Genomic DNA, 19105 nt, shown 5'->3' on the forward strand with positions numbered 1-19105 from the left:
AGTATCAAAGTAAAAACTCAAACAAATTTGGTATTTGAAAAATGACAATAAGAAGCTGAATCTGATACATACACACTTCGGATGGTTCGTGCTCATATCTGAGCACTTATAATCTTTGTTAATACCCTCTCCTTCACACTCATAACTATGGGCCATAAAAAATCTGGCACAAAGAGAATATACACAATATTTCCAAGAACTGAACAATGAACCAAGTAGACATACAAGGGTCAGAAATAACAAGAGAGCTAAAATATTCACACAGTGGCCTTGCCTGACTCTGTTATTTGACATAGTAGAGGTGACCTTATCGTCAGCCTAAAAATTCACATCATTCTTCAAGTCTCAGCTGAAATGTCAGTTTACTTTCCCAAGGTAGTAGCACAGTCAGGGATTGTGAAGGGTCTAGGATTTTACCCTACTTACAAGCTAACAAATTAACCTATTGCTGTTCATGGATCTTGGCAGAAGAAGACATGAGATTCCTAGATAGGGACAAAAGACTTCATTACTTATAGCAAAAGTAGTAGCCAAAGCTTCATGTTCATGCCAGTTCCTCATATCCCCCAAGCCTCACAGAAGAAAACAACATTAAGTTAGGGACTGTGGCCTACACATGCAGTAGGTTGCCTTACAGGAATAGAAACACTAAACTTGGAGATTCAGCACTTTTACAGTAAGCAAGCCTATTCTTTGGGGGAAGAAATTACCTTAACCCTCAAGGTCGCATGCTGCAAACCCAGCCCTGTGAATGGCTTAGGTAGAGATAAATCAGAAGCTTTCATTCTTGGTATACCCAGAATGAGTATACAGGTATACTCAGGGCCCATGGAGGATTGTGTCTTATAAACTTTATTTTTTCCTTACCTTATGTCGTGTTCTAACTATCCACTTGCATGTCTTTCTTTTCAAGTACACTTAAAACTCCTTAAGGATGAAAACTGTTTTTTAATTTATTTATTTATATTTAACTCCAGCAACTACCTAGCACAGTGTTGAGTACTTAGTAGAAACTCTACAAAAACAATGGATATATTGAATAAACTCTATTATGGTTACAGTGACTTGGCTTTCAAGCACTCTTCTTGATGGGAGAGTACCTACTGGTGGGAATACTCACCCTCAAGGCTTTATTAACTGGTCTACCCCTATGGCCCAGGCTTTTGGACATACACATGGAAGTGGGAGACATGGCTCTGACTTCAAGTAGAATATATATATATATACATACACACACACACATATATATACACATGTATATACCTACATATATACATGCACACACATATATACATATATACATGTGTATACATACACACATATCCAGTCATATACCATATATATAGCTGTAAATTCTTGAAATGCAAACCATATTAATGATAATACAGTCCAGAAATGCCAAGGAATCTTCAAATGGAGAAAAGCAACTGAACTACACTACTTCATCCTGAGATTCTTTCAACTCCTTTGAATCTTCTTGCAGATTACTAATGCCATCATCACATGTGCCTCTGCGTTGTGAAGTTGTGCTACTTTGTGCTTCCATCTCTATTATTCTTCAACATTTCTCTTCTACTTTTTTTTTTTTTTTTTTTTTTTTTCTTTGAGACAGAGTCTTGCTCTGTCACCCAGGCTGGAGTGCAGTGGCCGGATCTCAGCTCACTGCAAACTCCACCTCCCGGGTTGACGCCATTCTCCTGCCTCAGCCTCCCGAATAGCTGGGACTACAAGCACCCGCCACCTCACCCGGCTAGTTTTTTGTATTTTTTAGTAGAGATGGGGTTTCACTGTGTTAGCCAGGATGGTCTCAATCTCCTGACCTCGTGATCCACCCGTCTCAGCCTCCCAAAGTGCTGGGATTACAGGCGTGAGCCACCACGCCCGGCCTCTCTTCTACTTTTAAGATTTATTACACTGGATCCACCTAGATAATCCAGGATAATCTCCTATCTTAAAGTCAGATGGTTAGTGAACTTAATTTCATCTACAACCTTAATTTCCTTTTGCCATGTAACAGGACATTTACAAGCTCCAGGACTAGAAAGCAGACATCTCTGGGAGCCTCTATTTTGTCTACCATAACACCGTTCTCAAAAAAGGAAATCGCTGTCAGAAGTCGGGAAATATTAGGGAGGAATGCATCATCTCCACTACTTCGGAAGTTTCCTTCCCTGGAGGAGCTCGGTAACTATAATTATGGCGTCTCTGCCCACAGGAGATGAAGTGGTTTATCTTATTGGTAAATTGGGCATACTTGGCTCAGAACCTCCCATTTTCCCTCTGGGGAGCAAACTGCCTATGGAGAGCACACACGTCACTACTTCTCCAGGGAATCTACCCCAGCAAGCACAGGTCGGGGGTGAGGCTCACCCCAAACCCAGCCTTCCTGGGGTGGAGAGGTAGAGAGAGAGCCTGCTAACTTGGGGACTTGATATCATTTGGCTAACAAATCCTCCAGTTTGGCCTCTATCAGAGTGTGATATTTTGACCCCATCACCCAAATCTTTTGTTTTATTCCTCAAACTGTTCAATAATCCAGGTGGAAAAGGAGAGTACCTTTATTGAGACTCCATTACAAACCTCAAGAGAAGGCACTTACTTCATATGATGCTGTTTATTTTTCCAAGATGTCTCATTTCTCCATATGTGATTGGTTTTTTTTGAGAAAAGGTCTTGCTCTGTCACCCAGGCTGGAGTGCAGTGGTGCAAACACAGCTTACTGCAGCCTCAATCTCACAGGTTCAAGCAATCCTCCCACCTCAGCCTCCCAAGCAGCTAGGACCACAGGAACCTGCCACCACATTCACCTAATTTTTTTTTTTTTTTTTCAGAGAGACAGGGTCTCACCATGTTGCTCAGGCTGGCCTCCAAGTCCTGGGCTCTGGCAATCCTCACACTTCAGCCTCCCAAAGTGCCAGAATTAAAGGTGTGAGCCACCACACCCAGCCAATTTGGTTTTCTTTTGGAGAACAAAGCTTATGTGGGAAACAGTACAGTACAGTGATGAAGTATGCAGGTGTATTAAAACTGCCTTAGTTCAAATGCTGACTCTATCATTTATATGTCGTGTGATGTGTGGCAGATTACTTAACCTTTTTTGTGCCTCTGTTTCCCACCTATAAAATGGGAATACTAATTCTTACTTCTTAGAATGTGAATAGTAAGTGATATAGCGGAAGCAAAACACTTAGAACAGTGCCTAACATATTGTAAGCATTCAACACATGCTATGTATTACTATGTCTTATAACATATTTGCATACTCCATTGTATTTAGTATAGAAATACTGAAACAATTTTTTTTTCATGAAACAGTGTTGTCTGAAGCAGGGACTATGTCTTATTCAGTTTTGTACCCTCAAGAACAGCACAGTGCCTAGCACAATAGAGATTAACACGTGTTTGCTGCATGAATAAATGAGATAAGAAATGAAGACAAAAACTAAGTTAAGAAAATTGTTCTGCCATATAGCACAATTTGCTTTACTAAACTTAAAAACCTTTACTAGAGATTAGTTTCCACTTGGCCAGAAAGTCGATAAAACATGCTTTTTAAATTAATGGAAAAGGCATTTTGTGCAATTTAGCATTGGAAACTGTACATCAAAAGTAATCCCAAAGCATTTTTAGCTATTGCCTGATTCAATTATGAATCTTTGCTGCCCTCTAGTGGGAGAAAATGTAAAGCACACAAAGGTGATGTCCTCAATTGGCTGGCATATATTTTTTAAAAATCAAAACAACTTTTCTACTCTATCTTATATGTTTTCAAAAAAAAAAAAGTTTCAAAACTTGCATTATTATCTCAGGTAACATATTCTTTGCATTCATAATCTAGTCCCTTTGAGAAGTCAGTCATATGAAGTATAATGTTTCACTTTTTAAAATATGCCCCGATTGTAACAAATTGCAAAATAAATAGGATATGAAAATTGGGGAAAAAAGGGTCACAGGTTCAGAATGACATTTAGAAGTATAACACATTTCAAGGGTACTTTTGTTCCACTATTACTTAAATGTTTGTGGATAATCCCTCTGGTGTCTAACCTCAGATTTTACCTCAGATTTTAATCCAATTTCAGATTAACCTCAGATTTTAATCCAATTTCAGATTACTAAGGTTCTGCAGAGGAGTCACAAAGAGTTCTCAATTCAATCCAGAAAATTTTCTGAGCACCGAGAATGTGCAAAAACTGGGAAAGGGAAGGTTAGTGTAGTATACCAAAACGATAAATACATTATCTCTTCCTGAAGGAAGGTACGTGGACACAACACCACTAAGTAGAATGGAAAGCAAACTGAGAGAACGTAATTCCATTGGTGGTACAAATTCAGAGCCACGGGAGTACAGGGAAAGAAAGTTTGCTCTAGAAATGCTTCCCAAAGTAGATGGCAGATGAACGAGCTCTTTAAGGATACTTAAATCATCAACAAAAAAATAAAAGAAAAGTTACTCCACATAGACGGAAAAAGGTAAACTACTGCACATGGTAGAAAAGCACAGCTTGAATTTTGGAAAAGATGACGAGTCAGGTATGGCCACAGTGGCGAGTGCATTCAGAAATCAAATCAGAAACAAGGGCTAGTTAGAAATCATGGAGGGCCTTGAACGCCATCAAGAAATCTGGACTTTGATCTATCTGCTTTGAAAAGTTATTGGACATTTTACAAGAGGTCGCAGTAAAATCCATGGTTTCACAAAGAAACATTTTGCTGTGTATTAGTCCCTTCTTATCCACCAGGGATACATTCCAAGACCGGCAGTAGATGCCTGAAACTCCGGGTAGTATTGAACCCAATGTACACTGTATTTTCTCAATCTGATAACTGAGACAACTACTAAGAAACTAATGGGCAGGCAGAGTGTACAGTGAGGATACGCTGGACAAAGGAATGATTCACATCCCGGGTAAGACACAGCGGGATGACATGAAATTTCATTCTGCTACTCAGAGCTTCATGCAACTTAAAATATAAATTGTTTATTTCTGGAATTTTCCATTTGATATTTTTAGACTGCAATTGTGGGTAACTGAAACTTCAGAAAGCAAAAGTATGGATAAGGAAAAACTACTGTAGTTTCAAAGACAAACTGAAAAAGAGAAAGCCTAAAATCAAGATCAGTTTAAAGGTCACTGATATCATCCAGAGATGAAAATGTAAACCACAGCTGTAATAATGGTGATAGAGAAAAAGACACAGATATAAGATGTTTCAGAAAAAGAACCAAAGTCACTCAACAGTGGGTTGATGTGGAGTGTTGGATAAGAGAAGATCCTTAGAATAAGAGAATAAAGAAGTCTCTGAGGCTTTGAGTCTAGGCAGCTAGAAAGATTTTGAAGCCAGTGTGGCAGCGATCACAGAGATGATGACAATTTGTCATTAATTCCCATATGTTGCCTACTTGTCACATGTGGTAAAAGGACAAAATTGTTCTAGTATTCACTGCTTAGAAATGCTTTAGTTTGGCCGGGCACGGTGGCTCAAGCCTGTAATCCCAGCACTTTGGGAGGCCGAGACGGGCGGATCACAAGGTCAGGAGATCGAGACCATCCTGGCTAACCCGGTGAAACCCCGTCTCTACTAAAAAATACAAAAAACTAGCCGGGCGAGGTGGTGGGCGCCTGTAGTCCCAGCTACTCGGGAGGCTGAGGCAGGAGAATGGCGTAAACCCGGGAGGCGGAGCTTGCAGTGAGCGGAGATCCAGCCACTGCACTCCAGCCTGGGTGACAGAGCAAGACTCCGTCTCAAAAAAAAAAAAAAAAAAAAAAAAAAGAAATGCTTTAGTTTATTATTTAAATTTAAATAAGGAGTAGGGAGATCAAAAATATGTAACTTCATAATCCAACTTATTTAAATTTATAAGAAAAATCCAAAAGTCACATAATGCCTCTGTGTCTTAGGCTTTTCATTGGTAAAATAAAAGGGCTATACCATGAGGCATTTCTAAGGTTCATTTTAGATCTAAAGTTTATGAGGTTGGGTCTTGTGATTAGTTAAGGATAAGTGCTATAAGTTACATCCAGGGGGCATCTGACAACCAGGTAGTCTAGAGTTTATGAAAGATACGGAAACTGTTCACAAGTATGTAAAATCAGAAGTCATTGAATGGGATGAGATAACAGAACTCTATAGAGGGAGATGAGGAATGAATCCTGAGGACAGATCCATGGGGAATCAGTAGAGTCCATCCTGTGGAATGCCACCTCCATCTATCTATCCAGTTACCCAAACCAGAAGAAACATAGATGTTGTCTTTGACTCATTTCTCTTCCTCACTACTCATCATTCTAACACCAAATCTGACTGATAATACTTCCAAACCATGCCACTGCCATTTGTCTAACACGGGCTATCATCATTTCTAACACAAATGATTTAAATAGCCTCTTTTTACAAATTTACTTTTAAAACTAAAAAAAGTTATATTTAACAGTAAAGCAGGCTGGGTGTGGTGGCTCAGACCTGTAATCCCAGCACTTTGGGAGGCCAAGGCAGACAGATCACCTGAGGTCGGGAGTTCAAGACCAGCCTGACCAACATGGAGAAACCCTGTGTCTACTAAAAATACAAAATTAGTGAAGACTGGTAGCACATGCCTGTAGTCCCAGCTACTAAGGAGGCTGAGGCAGGAGAATCACTTGAACCTGGGAGGCAGAGGTTGCAGTGAGCCAAGATCACACCACTGCACTCCAGCCTGGGCAACAGGAGCAAAACTCCATCTCAAAAAAAAAAAAGTAAAGCATATACATACATGTCACAAAAAATTGTTAAATTACCAAAAGGTATACAATAAAATGTATCCCTCCCTCCCCTGAGCATTACTGAATGGATATACCATCATTTATTCCACTGGTTCCAATTAATGGGCATTTCCCTGATTCGCAGTCCTTGGCTTCTACAAATGATGTTGCCATAAACATTTTTTCATATACCTTATTTCTCACATTTGCAAATATATCTGTGGGCTAACTCTAAGTGTATAACATATTTAATTCAGTATTTCATTGGATGGTATCTATTGACTCCACAGTATCAACAATGATTAAATAAATTAGTCTATTTCCATTTCATTTTCACTTTCTTCTTACTCCAGTACCTAATGTTAGTGAATTATAAGATTTACCTTAGTACTTGTCTTTAAAGTTTTAAATATATTTACTTTCAATTACTTCATCTATATTTTAAATAATTTTAGCTTCTAATTATAATTATAAAAAGTGCTTACACTACCTCCTACTTTTTCTTCCCCTTTCCATCTTTTGTTTGTTCTATTAGTTCCACTTTCTCAGAGTTTATAAAACAGATTCCTTTCTAACTGTAACCTTCATGTTTATTTTCACCTTAATTGCACATTTAATCATACTGGTACATCACTGCCACTCTTTTTGCCATAATTTCTTCATTTATCTGTGGTTGTTGAGGTTTTCCATCTACTATAAAAATTCATGGAATTATATTTTCTGGGTTTTTGCATATTCAAAGATGTCTGCTATCTTTTCACTAAAAAGATAACTTATCTGGAAATGCATTTCTGGAGTCCACACTTTCTCTCCTTAAGGAATTTTAAGCATTATTCCATTGTTTCCTGGCATTGATTACTGCTGTGGAGAAGTCTGAGCCAGTCTGAATTACTTTCTTACATGAAATTAGGCTGTTTTGCCTAGTTGCATAAAAGAGTCTCAATCTTTGAGAAACAGTAATTTTGTTTGAACATAACATAATGTTAACAATTCCATGTCAAGTTTTCCTGGGCTACAGAATACCATTTTCATACATATATCCAAGACATTTTTTGTTTCTAGAAAATATTTTTTAATTATATATCTAAATATTGCATCTAGTCCTTTGAATCGATGCTCATTGTTATATATTGGACCTCCTTATCTTTCCTATCAATTATTTTTGTCCCTAATACTTCTAAATATTTTGTGGATTCTGCTTCATTTTTCTTGCTTTTCTTCATTCCATCTTCTGCATCTCCAAAGTGTTTTAAGTTATATCTAGTTTTCTTCGGGCTTCTTCCAATAAGACCTTTATTTCTAAAATAGTTTTTTAATTCTCTATTTCTTCCCTGAGCTCATTTGTCAAGTCCCTCTGTGGTCTTAGTATGTCACCTGTGAGCCCTTGGAGTTCTTCGTTCTGAGTTCATATTCACAGAAGGAGTGCGTAATTAAGGTTTGTTGTTTTGTTTTATATTTTAATTCATGCTTGGCCAATTTTTTTTTTTTTTTTTTTTTTTTTTTTTTTTTTTTTTTGAGACGGAGTCTTGCTCTGTCACCCAGGCTGGAGTGCAGTGGCGCAATCTCAGCTCACTGCAAGCTCTGCCTCCTGGGTTCACACCATTCTCCTACCTCAGCCTCCTGAGTAGCTAGGTCTACAGGCGACTGCCACCATGCCCGGCTAATTTTTTGTGTTTTTAGTAGAGATGAGTTTTCACCGTGTTATCCAGGATGGTCTCCATCTCCTTGTGATCTGCCTACCTTGGTCTCCCAAAGCACTGGGATTACAGGCGTGAGCCACCACGCCTGGCCCAAAATTTTTATGTTATCTATGACAACTTTTATTCTGATGAGAGTTTTTCCTTCTCTGCTTGTTTTGGTGTCTACTGCTCCTTTCCTTCTTTTTTTTTTTTTTTAATACTTATATAAATCCTGTGTTAATTCCTCTTCGATTACTACTCATGTTTGAATGTGATGAGTTTTTCTTATGATCACTATTGGCAGGAGGTTTATAAGAGGAAGGAGCTAAGACCCTCCTTTCTGCTAAGCCAAGAATTTCTGGATTAGCAGAAATTCTTCCCAGTTGACAGTGATGTTTCTTATGACACAAAGTTACGCATAAAAGTTTCTTTTTTCTTTTTACTTCTCCAAAGTCATCAAAGATCACTTGCCATAGGGTTGTACCCAATGCAGAGTCTCTTTCCTCCACCCTGTGCTGCTAGTAAAATAAAATGTAAAACTCAGATATGGCCTATTAGTGTGATTTTTCCCTCATTCCTACCAGTCCTGCTTCTTTTTTTTTTTTTTTTTTTTTTTTTTTTTGAGACAGAGTCTCGCTCTGTCGCCCAGGCTGGAGTGCAGTGGCCGGATCTCAGCTCACTGCAAGCTCCGCCTCCCGGGTTCACGCCATTCTCCTGCCTCAGCCTCCCGAGTAGCTGGGACTACAGGCGCCCGCCAGGTCGCCCGGCTAGTTTTTTGTATTTTTAGTAGAGACGGGGTTTCACCATGTTAGCCAGGATGGTCTTGATCTCCTGACCTCGTGATCCGCCCGTCTCGGCCTCCCAAAGTGCTGGGATTACAGGCTTGAGCCACCGCGCCCGGCCAGTCCTGCTTCTTACTAGTATTGACTTGAGTGGGTTAGGGAGGCTTCCACTACCATCTTCCCATAATTCCACATAAGAAATTGTTGGGTATTTCCCCAGTTTTGCCTGAGGTATACAGATGCAAGCAGCACCTAACTGCTCTTGGTAATGCCCCTTCATATATTGTGGCTAAGGTTTACAGGTTTCATCTAGTTTTTTTAAAAAGATGAAGTTGACATTTCTGTTTTTTGTTCTTCTTACCTTGGGTTGATTTCTGAGAGAATAGGAGGACAGTACCGTCTTTAGCCATTTTTTAAAAAGAAATTTCTATAATAAGGTCATCTTAGTCTCCCAATTTCCAATCTCTTCCTCAATCCATTTTTCCCAATTATAACTAGCATGATCTAAAGTGCAAATCCAATTGTGTCAATACCCTGCAAGAAACCATTTGATGACTCTGCATATTCTTGGAATAAAAGCTAAACATCTCTATATGTTCCCTGTCTACCTCTCCTTTCTCATCTATTATTACCCAGTCCCTTCACACTCAATATTACAGCATATTGAATTTCTTTTCAGTTATTCAAACTCCCCATAATCTGTTCTGTCTCCGAGCATGTAATATGCTCTTCTCTTTGCCTGGAATATGCTTCTCCTGACACTGATCACTCCCATTCACTTCTTAAATCTTAATAACCCTTCAGCTCTCAGCATAGTAATAATGAGCTTCCATTTTTTATTATTTACAAAAGCACTGTGCTAAGCAATTTCTATGTATTAACTCATTTATTTTCACAGCTAGCCAATGAGGTGAGTGCTATTATTGCCCCTATTTTAAATATAAGAAAACTGAACCTTTAAAAGATTATGAAACTTGTATAAGGAAACAGAATTAGTAAATGTTGTAGCTGCAACTGAACTCCAATACTCCAAAGGCCTTATAACAACAAACTGACTATACATTTTACTATATTTATGTCACTTCTCCTTACCCTTCAGCTTTGGGTTATGTGCTTCCTCTACAGGCACCAATAGCTCTTTATACTTTTCCCATCAAAGCTCTTAACACAGTGTGTTATAATTGCATTGCTTATTTTCTTATCAGAGTCACCCTCCAGCATATAGATTCTCAAGGTTAAGAATTCTGTCTTATTTCCTATTGAATCCACAGTGCCTGACACATAGCAAGGGCTCAATAAATGTTTTTTGAAAGAAAAAATGATTTTTCTCAGGATTTAGAAATGGAAGTTTTTTTTAGTAGTAGGAGAATGTAAATAGAGGTCAGTGTCACAAAAAGCCTTTCACTCAACCAGGCCATAAGAGATAATAACTACTAATAGTAATAAAACTTTTCCAATGTCAAGTCACTCACTAGTTTTAGAAAAGCAGTTCCACCAGAGCAAAAGTTTCACCACAGACATTTATTCTTCTTGCCTGAGGAAGGTGAGAACAGGGAAAGAGAGACTTTATGTCATGAAAACATGACATGAATTTCATTTTTTTAAAATTTTTAGTTTCTTTTAGGAAAACCTTCTTGGGTACAGGATTTGGAGCCATAATAAAATATTAGGATGGAAACCATTTCATCAGACCAATTAATCACATGGAAGCTTTAATAGGAGAATGGATTAACTAAAGCTACCCCAAACTAGATCTGTATGGGATTACCCACAGTTGTATCAAGATGCATCAGGGTAATAGAATGGATACTACTTTCCCATCATGGCTGCCACCATCCAGAGACCTTGACCTTTTTTATCTCCTATATTACTCCTTGTAGTAGGTCACCTGCATCAATTACAACAAGTTATCAGAACAGTAACACACTTATCCAATTTTCTTTAGTAATTTAAAAAGCTCCTCTGACATAAATAGTGAGGACTTTAAAAAGTTACAAGCTCTTTCAGATTAGGAAACCACACTTACCATACATGAAATCCTTCAGCTTGCAAGACGGCATTTACTGGTTTATTTCCTCAGTCTGGAGGAGCACTCCCAATACCCATATCCAGGTCTTTCTCAGCCTAGATTCCTTTGGCCTACCACCACAAAATAGGTCTAAATTATCTCTCACTTTAGTTGAGGTCCCTTTTTGCCCTTTCCTACTCCAAAAATTAAACTATACTTCTTTTCTTATTTATACTTCCCTTGAACCCCAACCAACAAGCTTTCTGGATCTCTTTCTACAGGGAGGCAAAAAGTTGGCTCATATTTATTTGTCATATTACAAACATATTGAATGCAACACATATATAGAGCAAAGGGATCATACATCGAAGGATCCATGTTAAGAGGTATGTCTGCCATAATTCCCTGTATCCTCTTGATTTATTTACAGGATATATGAGATGTTTTGATACAGGCATACAATGTACAATAATCACATCATAGTAGATGGGATATCCATCACCTCAAGCATTTATCCTTTGTGTTTCAAACAATCCATTTTTATCATTTTAGTTGTTTTTGAGGATACAATTAAATTATTATTGACTATGGTCGCCCAGTTATGCTATCAAATAGTAGGTCTTATTTTTTCTAACTATTTTTTTGTACCCATTAACCATCCCCATTTCTCCCAAAACTTCCCACTACCCTTCCCAGTCTCTGGTAACCATTTTTCTACCCTCAATCTCCATGAGTTCAATTGTTTTCATTTCTAGCTCCCACAAATAAGTTAGAAATTTGCTTTTCTGTGCCTGGTTTACTTCACCCGACATAATGACCTACAGTTCCAACCATGTTGTCAAAAATAACAGGATCTCATTCTTTTTTATGGTTGAACAGTACTCCATTGTATATATGTCCCACATTTTCTTTATCCATTCATCTGTTCATGAACACTCAGTGGATTAGTCCATTCTCACATTGCTATAAAGAACTACCTGAGTCTGGGTAATTTATAAAGAAAAGAAGTTCATTTGGCTCACAGTTCTGCAGGATGTAGAGAAAGCATGACTGAGGAGACCTCAGGAAACTTACAATCATGACAGAAAGCAAAGAGGAAGCAGACATGTCCTACATGGCTAGAGAAGGAAGACGAGAGCAAATGGGGAGGTGCCACACACATTTAAACAACCATATCTCATGAGATCTCTCAGATCTCACTACCATGAGAACAACAAGAGGGAAGTCTGCCTCCATTATCCAATTACATCCTGCCAGGCACCTCCTCCAACACTGGGAATTACAATTTGACATGAGGTTTGGGTGGGGACAGAAATACAAACCATATCATTCTACCTCTGACCCCTCCCAAATCTCATTTTTTTCCCATTTCAAAATATAATTATGCCTTCACAACAGTCCCCCAAAATCTTTACTCATTCCTGCATTAACTCAGAAGCCCACACTCCAAAGTCTCATCTGAGGCAAGGCAAGTCCCTAACTCAAAACCAGTTAGTTATTTACAAGATACAATGAGGATATAGGCATTGGAAAAATACTCCTGTTCCAAAAGGAAGAGATTGGCCAAACAAAGGCATACAGGCCCCATGCAAGTCCAAAACCCAGGATGACAGTCATTAAATCTCAAAGCTTCAAAGCTTCAAAATAACCTCTTTTGACTCCATATCTCACATCCAGGCCACACTGATGCAAGGGGTGGGCTCCCAAGGCCTCGGGCAGCTCCGCCCCTGTGGTTCTGCAAGGTACAGCCCCCATGGCTGCTTTCAGAGGCTGGGGTTGAGTGCCTGGGGCTTTTCCATGCACATGGTGCAAGCTGTCAATGGATCTATCATTCTGGGGTGTGGAGGATGGTGACCCTCTTCTCACATTTCCACTGGCAGTGCCCCAGTGGGGACTCTGTGTGGGGGTCTTGAACCCCACATTTCCCCTCTGCACTGCCCTAGTAGCGGTTCTCCACGAGGGCTCTGCCCCTGCAGCAGACTTCTGCCTGGATATACAGGCATTTCCATACATCCTCTGAAGTCTAAGCAGAGGTTCCCAAGCCTTAGCTCCTACCCTCTGCACACCTACAGGCTTAACACCATGTGGAAACCACCAAGGTTTACAGCTTGCATCCTTTGAAGCAGTGACCTGAGCTATACCTGGGGCCCTTTTAGCTACAGCTGGAGGTGGAACAGCTAGGATGTAAGGAGCAGTGTCCCAATGTTGTGCAGGGCAGCAGGGCCCTGGGCCCAGCCCATGGCCCATGAAACCTATGCCTCCAGGCCTGTGATGGGAGGGGCTGCTGCAAAGGTATCTGAAATGCCTTCAAGGCATTTTCCCCATTGTCTTGGCTACTGACATTTGGCTCCTCCTTACTTATGCAAATTTCTGCAGCCAGCTTGAATTCCTCCCCAGAAAATGGGTTTTTCCTTTTTGCCACATGACCAAGCTGCAAATTTTCCAAATTTTTATACTCTGCTTCCCTTTTAAATACAAGTTCCAATTCCACGTCATTTCTTTGCTCACAAATATAAGCATAGGCTGCTAGAAGTAGTCAGGTTACTCTTGAACATTTTGTCACTTAGAAATTTCTTCTGTCAGAAGCCCTAAATCATCACTCCAAAGTTCAAAGTTCCGCAGATCTCTAGAGCAGGGGCACAATGCCTCCAACCTGTTTGATAACACATAACAATAGTGATCTTTGCTACAGTTCCCAATAAGTTCCTCATTTCCTTCTGAGACCACCTCAGCCTGGACTTCCTTCTCCTTATCACTATCAGCATTTTGGTTACAATAGTTTACCAAGTCTCTAGGAAGTTCCAAACTTTCCCTCATCTTCCTGTCTTTTTCTGAGCCCTCCCAAATGTTCTAACTTTTGCCTGTTAACCAGTTTCAAAGTTGCTTCCACATTTTCAGATATCTTTATAGCAATGCCCCACTCTTAGGTACCAATTTTCTGTATTAGTTCATTCTTGCATTGCTATCAAGAACTACCTAACACTGGGTAATTTATAAAGAGGTTTAATTGTCTCACAGTTCCATAGGCTGTACAGGAAATATGGTTTGGGAGGCCTCAGGAAACTTACAATCATGATGGAAGACAAAGGGGGAAGCAGACATGTCCTACATGGCTGGAACAGGAGGAAAAGAGTAAAGGGGGAGATGCTACACACTTTAAAACAACCAGATCTCGCTCACTGTCACAAGAACAGTAAGGGAGAAGCCCATCCCCATGATTCAATCATCTCCACCAGGCCCCTCCTTGAACACTGGGGATTACAGTTGGATATGAGATTTGGGTGAGGACACAAATCCAAACTATATCACTCAGGTTGCTTCCAAATATTGGCTACTGTAAATAGTGCTGCAATAAACTTGAAAGTGCCACTATCTCTTTGATACATTGGATTTCCTTGCTTTGGGGTATATACCTAGCAGTGCGATTACTGGATTATAAGGTAGGTCTATTTTTAGTTTTTTGAGGAACCTCCAAACCTTTCTCCATAGTGGTTGTACTAATTTACAGTCCCACCAACAATGTACAAGGGTTCCCTTTTCTTCAAATCCTTGGCAGCATTTGTTAATTGCCTGTCTTTTGGATAAAAGCCATTTTAACTGAGGTGAGATGATATCTCATTGTAGTTTTGATTTGCATTTATCTGCTGATTATGTTGAGCACCTTTTCGTATACCTGTTTGCCATTTGTATGTCTTCTTTTGAGAAATGTCTATTCAGATCTTTTGCCCATTTTTAACTGCATTATCAGATTTTTTCCTATAGAGTTGTTTGGGTCCCTTATATAATCTGGTTACTAATCTCTTGTTAGGTAAATAGTTGCAAATATTTTCTCTCATTCTGTGGGTTGTCTCTTCACTTTGTTGATTGTTTCCTTTTCTGTGAAGCTTTTTAATTTGATATAATCCCATATGTCCAAAAGTAGAGAAATCTTAACTAATAAATGTACAATCTATATAACCTTCTAAAATGAGGTGATAAAAAAATCAGTGGTTTGCCATTTGGTGTCTGCTGATTCCCTCGAAAATTTATTAAAGTGGTGCAAAACTTTATTTGCTATCACAAAAGACTTCAGAAAACATTTTAAGTCTTAAGATTATATAATTAAGGTCCTACTTCTGAAATGGCAAAATGAGGAGCTTGGTGAATTTACCCTACCTCTAAACAATAAAAATATGAGCCAAACAACTGTAATAATAAATTTTGTGTGTGTCAACTTAATTGCACAACAGACTGCTTAGATAAAACATTATTTCTGGGTGTGTCTGGAAGGGTGTTTCTAGATGAGATTAGCATTTGAATTGGTGGACTCAGTAATGCAAATTATCCTTCCCAATACAGGTGGGCATTATGCAATCCATTGAGGTCCTGAACAGAACAAAAAAGCAGAAGATGAAGGAATTTGCCCTTTTTTTTTCCTGCCTGCCTGCTTGAGATGAAATACTGGTCTTTTGCTCTTGGACTGGGATTTATACCACTGGCTCCCCTGGTTCTCAGGCCTTTGAACTCAGACTAGAATTATACCACTGGATGTCCTGGGTCTCCAACTTGCAAACAGCAGATCATGATATTACTCAGCCTTCATAATCACATGAGCCAATTCCTCACTACATGTAAAATCACCTTTGCAGAAGTTATATCAGTGAAAAAATTATTACAGTAAACGAAGCTAAGCTAACCCCCATCTTGCCTTTCCTTAATTATTCCTGGGATATTGGGCCATGCTAACTTTGGAAGACATTTAGGCTACAGTTTCAATGATAATAGACATTGCCCAAAACTCAACTGCTTTTGTAAAGCTAATAGGAGGCCATCAGGCTGAAGGGAGGAGATGAGCCTGAGTCCTGATAAGGTGCAGACATTATTCCAGAGCTTATAAGATATGCAAATCCACCAATTACTCCTGCAAATAACACCACTATGGTAGATTGACCTTTTGAGATATCTTTCCAGAATTTTTTGCATATCTGACATCCATGTTTCCACCTGGACCTGATGGCTCTACCTGGACCAACAGCCCCACTCCTGTAGCCCCACCCAGAAGTTATTTGGCCTGCAGGAGGAAAGCTTCAACCATGATTTCATCTCTGCCCCAACCAATCGGCGGCAAGCACCTGGTACTTGGCCACCCCAACCCCTTTTCCCAAATTGCCCTTGAAAAACCCCTAACATATGGGCTTTGAATGAGATGATTTGAGTACAAACTTCATCTCCCACATAACATGTCCAGCCTCATGTCTATTAAACTCTCTGCTACAATTTCATGGTCTCTCTTTATGCAATGGGCAGGAAGAATCCCTCAGGTGATTACACATGGAGGTCAAAAAATAAACTGGAAGTTATCTATAAAAAAAAAAAAAAACTACTGAATCTTGGTAAGATGGGGGAGGGGGTTGTATTAGCCTGTTTTCATCATGCTGATAAAGACATACTCCGAAACTAGGTAATTAATACAGGAAAAGGGGTTTAATGGACTTACAGTTCACGTGGCTGGGGATGCCTCACAATAATGAATGAAGGCAAGGAGGAGCAACTCATGTCTTACATGGATGGCAGCAGGCAAAGAGAGCTTGTGCAGGGAAACACCTCTTTTTAAAATCATCAGATCTCCTGAGACTTATTCCCTACCACAAGCACAGCACAGGAAAGACCTGCCCCCATGATTCAGTTATCTCCTACCAGGTCTCTCCCACAACATGTATATAATTCTGCCCCTGGTACCTCCAAAATCGCATGTCCAGACATTTCAAAACCAATCATGCCTTCCCAACAGTCCCCCAAAGTCTTAACTCATTTCAGCATTAACCCAAAATCCACAGTCCAAAGTTTCATCTGAGACAAGGTAAGTCCCTTCCACCTATGAGCCTGCAAAAAGGCAAGTTAGTTACTTCCTAGATACAATGAGGGTACAGGAATTGGTTAAATATTGCCATCCCAAATGGGAGAAATTGGCCAAAACAAAGGGGCTATAGATGCTATGAAAGTCCAAAATCCAGCAGGGCAGTCAAATCTTAAAGCTCCAAAATGATCTCCTATGACTCCATGTCTCACATCTGGGTCATGCTGATGCAAGAGGTGGGTTCCCATGGTCTTGGACAGCTCTGCCCTTGTGGCTTTCCAGGGTATAACCTCCTTCCAGGTTGCTTTCACAGGCTGGCATTGAATGTCTGCAGCTTTTCCAGGTGCACAGTGCAAACTGTTGGTGGATCTACCATTCTGGGGTCTGGAGGCTGGTGGCCCTCTTCTCACAGCTCCACCAGGCAGTGCCCTAGTAGGGACTCTGTATGGAGGTCTGATCCCACATTTCCCTTCTGCATTGCCCTAGCAGAGGTTCTCCAAGAGGGCCCCATCCCTGCAGCAAACTGCTTCCTGGACTCCCAGGCATTTCCATACATCCTTTGAAATCTAGGTGGAGATTCTCAAACCCTAATTCTTGACTTCTGTGCACTCACAGGCTCAACATCACATGGAAGTTGCCAAGGCTTGGGGCTTGCACCCTCTGAAGCCACGGCCTAAGCTCTACTTTGGTCCCTTTCAGCCACAGCTGGAGTGGCTGGGATGCAAGGCACCAAGTCCCTAGGCTGCACACAGCACAGGAACCTTGGGCTCAGCCCACAAAACCATTTTTTCTTCCTAGGCCTCTGCGCCTGTGATGGGAGGGACTGCCACAAAAGTCTCTGACATGCCCTGAAGACACTTTCCCCATTGTCTTAATGATTAACATTCAACTCCTCATTACTTATGCAAATTTCTGCTGCCAGTTTGAATTTCTGCTCAGAAAATGGGATTTTCTTTTCTACCACATTGTCAGGCTGCAAATTTTCCAAACTTTTATGCCCTGTTTCTCTTTTAAAATTGAATGACTTTGACAGACCCAAGTCATCTCTTGACTGCTTTGCTGCTTAGAAACTTCTTCTGCCAGATACCCCTAAATCATCTCTCCCAAGTTTAAAGTTCCAAAAATCTCTAGGAGAGGGGCAAAATGCCACCAGTCTCTGCTAAAACATAGCAAGAATCACCTTTGCTCCAGTTCCCAACAAGTTCCTCATCTCCAGCTGACACCACCTCAGCCTGGATTTCATTGTCCATATCATTATCAGCATTTTGGTCAAAGCCATTCAACAAGTCTCTAAAAGATTCCAAACCTTCTCACATTTTCCTGTCTTCTTCTGAGACCTCCAAACTCTTCCAACCTCTGCCTGTTACCCAGTTCCAAAGTCACTTTCACATTTTTGGGTATCTTTTCAGCAGTACCTCATTCCTGGTACCAATTTACTGTATTAGTCCATTTTCATGCTGCTGATAAACACATACCTGAGACTGGGTAATTTACACAGGAAAAAGAGTTTAATGGACTTAAACTTCCACATGGCCAGGGAAGCTTCACAATCATGGAAGAAGGCAAGGAGGAGCAAGTCACGTCTTACATGGATGGCAGCAGTTAAAGAGAGCTTGTGCAGGGAAACACCTCTTTTTAAAATCATCAGATCTCCTGAGACTTATTCACTATCACAAAAACAGCACAGGAAAGACCTGCCCCCATGATTCAATTACCTCCTACCAGGTCCCTCCCACAATGCATGGGAATTCAAGATGAGATTTGGGTGGGGACACAACCAAGCAATATCAGGGTTGTCTGTGATATTTTAAACTTGGGTCTATTCCCATGACTCCTCCCTCTCCAGCTCACTGGCAGCGGCCAAAAGCCAGCATCTTTGACTGCTTTTGGAATCCATTAAAAGAGCCATCCCCAGAACATAGTCAATGTTTTGTCCGAACATGCATCTCCCAGAAAAATCTCAATTCTCAGACTATGGTGACTACCTCACTCTGGTTCTCCTCAGAACTCAGCTCAGCAGGTGGGGGAGAGGGGTTATCCTCAGGCAGTTATCAAAA

General features: G+C 40.2%; 1 protein-coding gene across 1 annotated transcript in view; it reads right to left on the reverse strand.

Moving 5' to 3' along the window:
* IGSF11 (immunoglobulin superfamily member 11) overlaps positions 1-19105 on the reverse strand; it is a 220803-nt gene that overhangs the window by 168081 nt on the left and 33617 nt on the right. The window contains exon 2 of the mRNA XM_010357444.2: positions 10677-10738. Coding sequence (XP_010355746.1) covers positions 10677-10725 — 49 coding nt within the window. The 5' untranslated portion in view covers positions 10726-10738. The remainder of the gene's footprint in view (positions 1-10676; positions 10739-19105) is intronic.

Source organism: Rhinopithecus roxellana, chromosome 1 (genome assembly GCF_007565055.1).
Source record: "Rhinopithecus roxellana isolate Shanxi Qingling chromosome 1, ASM756505v1, whole genome shotgun sequence".
In the NCBI taxonomy this organism is placed as follows: Eukaryota; Metazoa; Chordata; class Mammalia; order Primates; family Cercopithecidae; genus Rhinopithecus; species Rhinopithecus roxellana.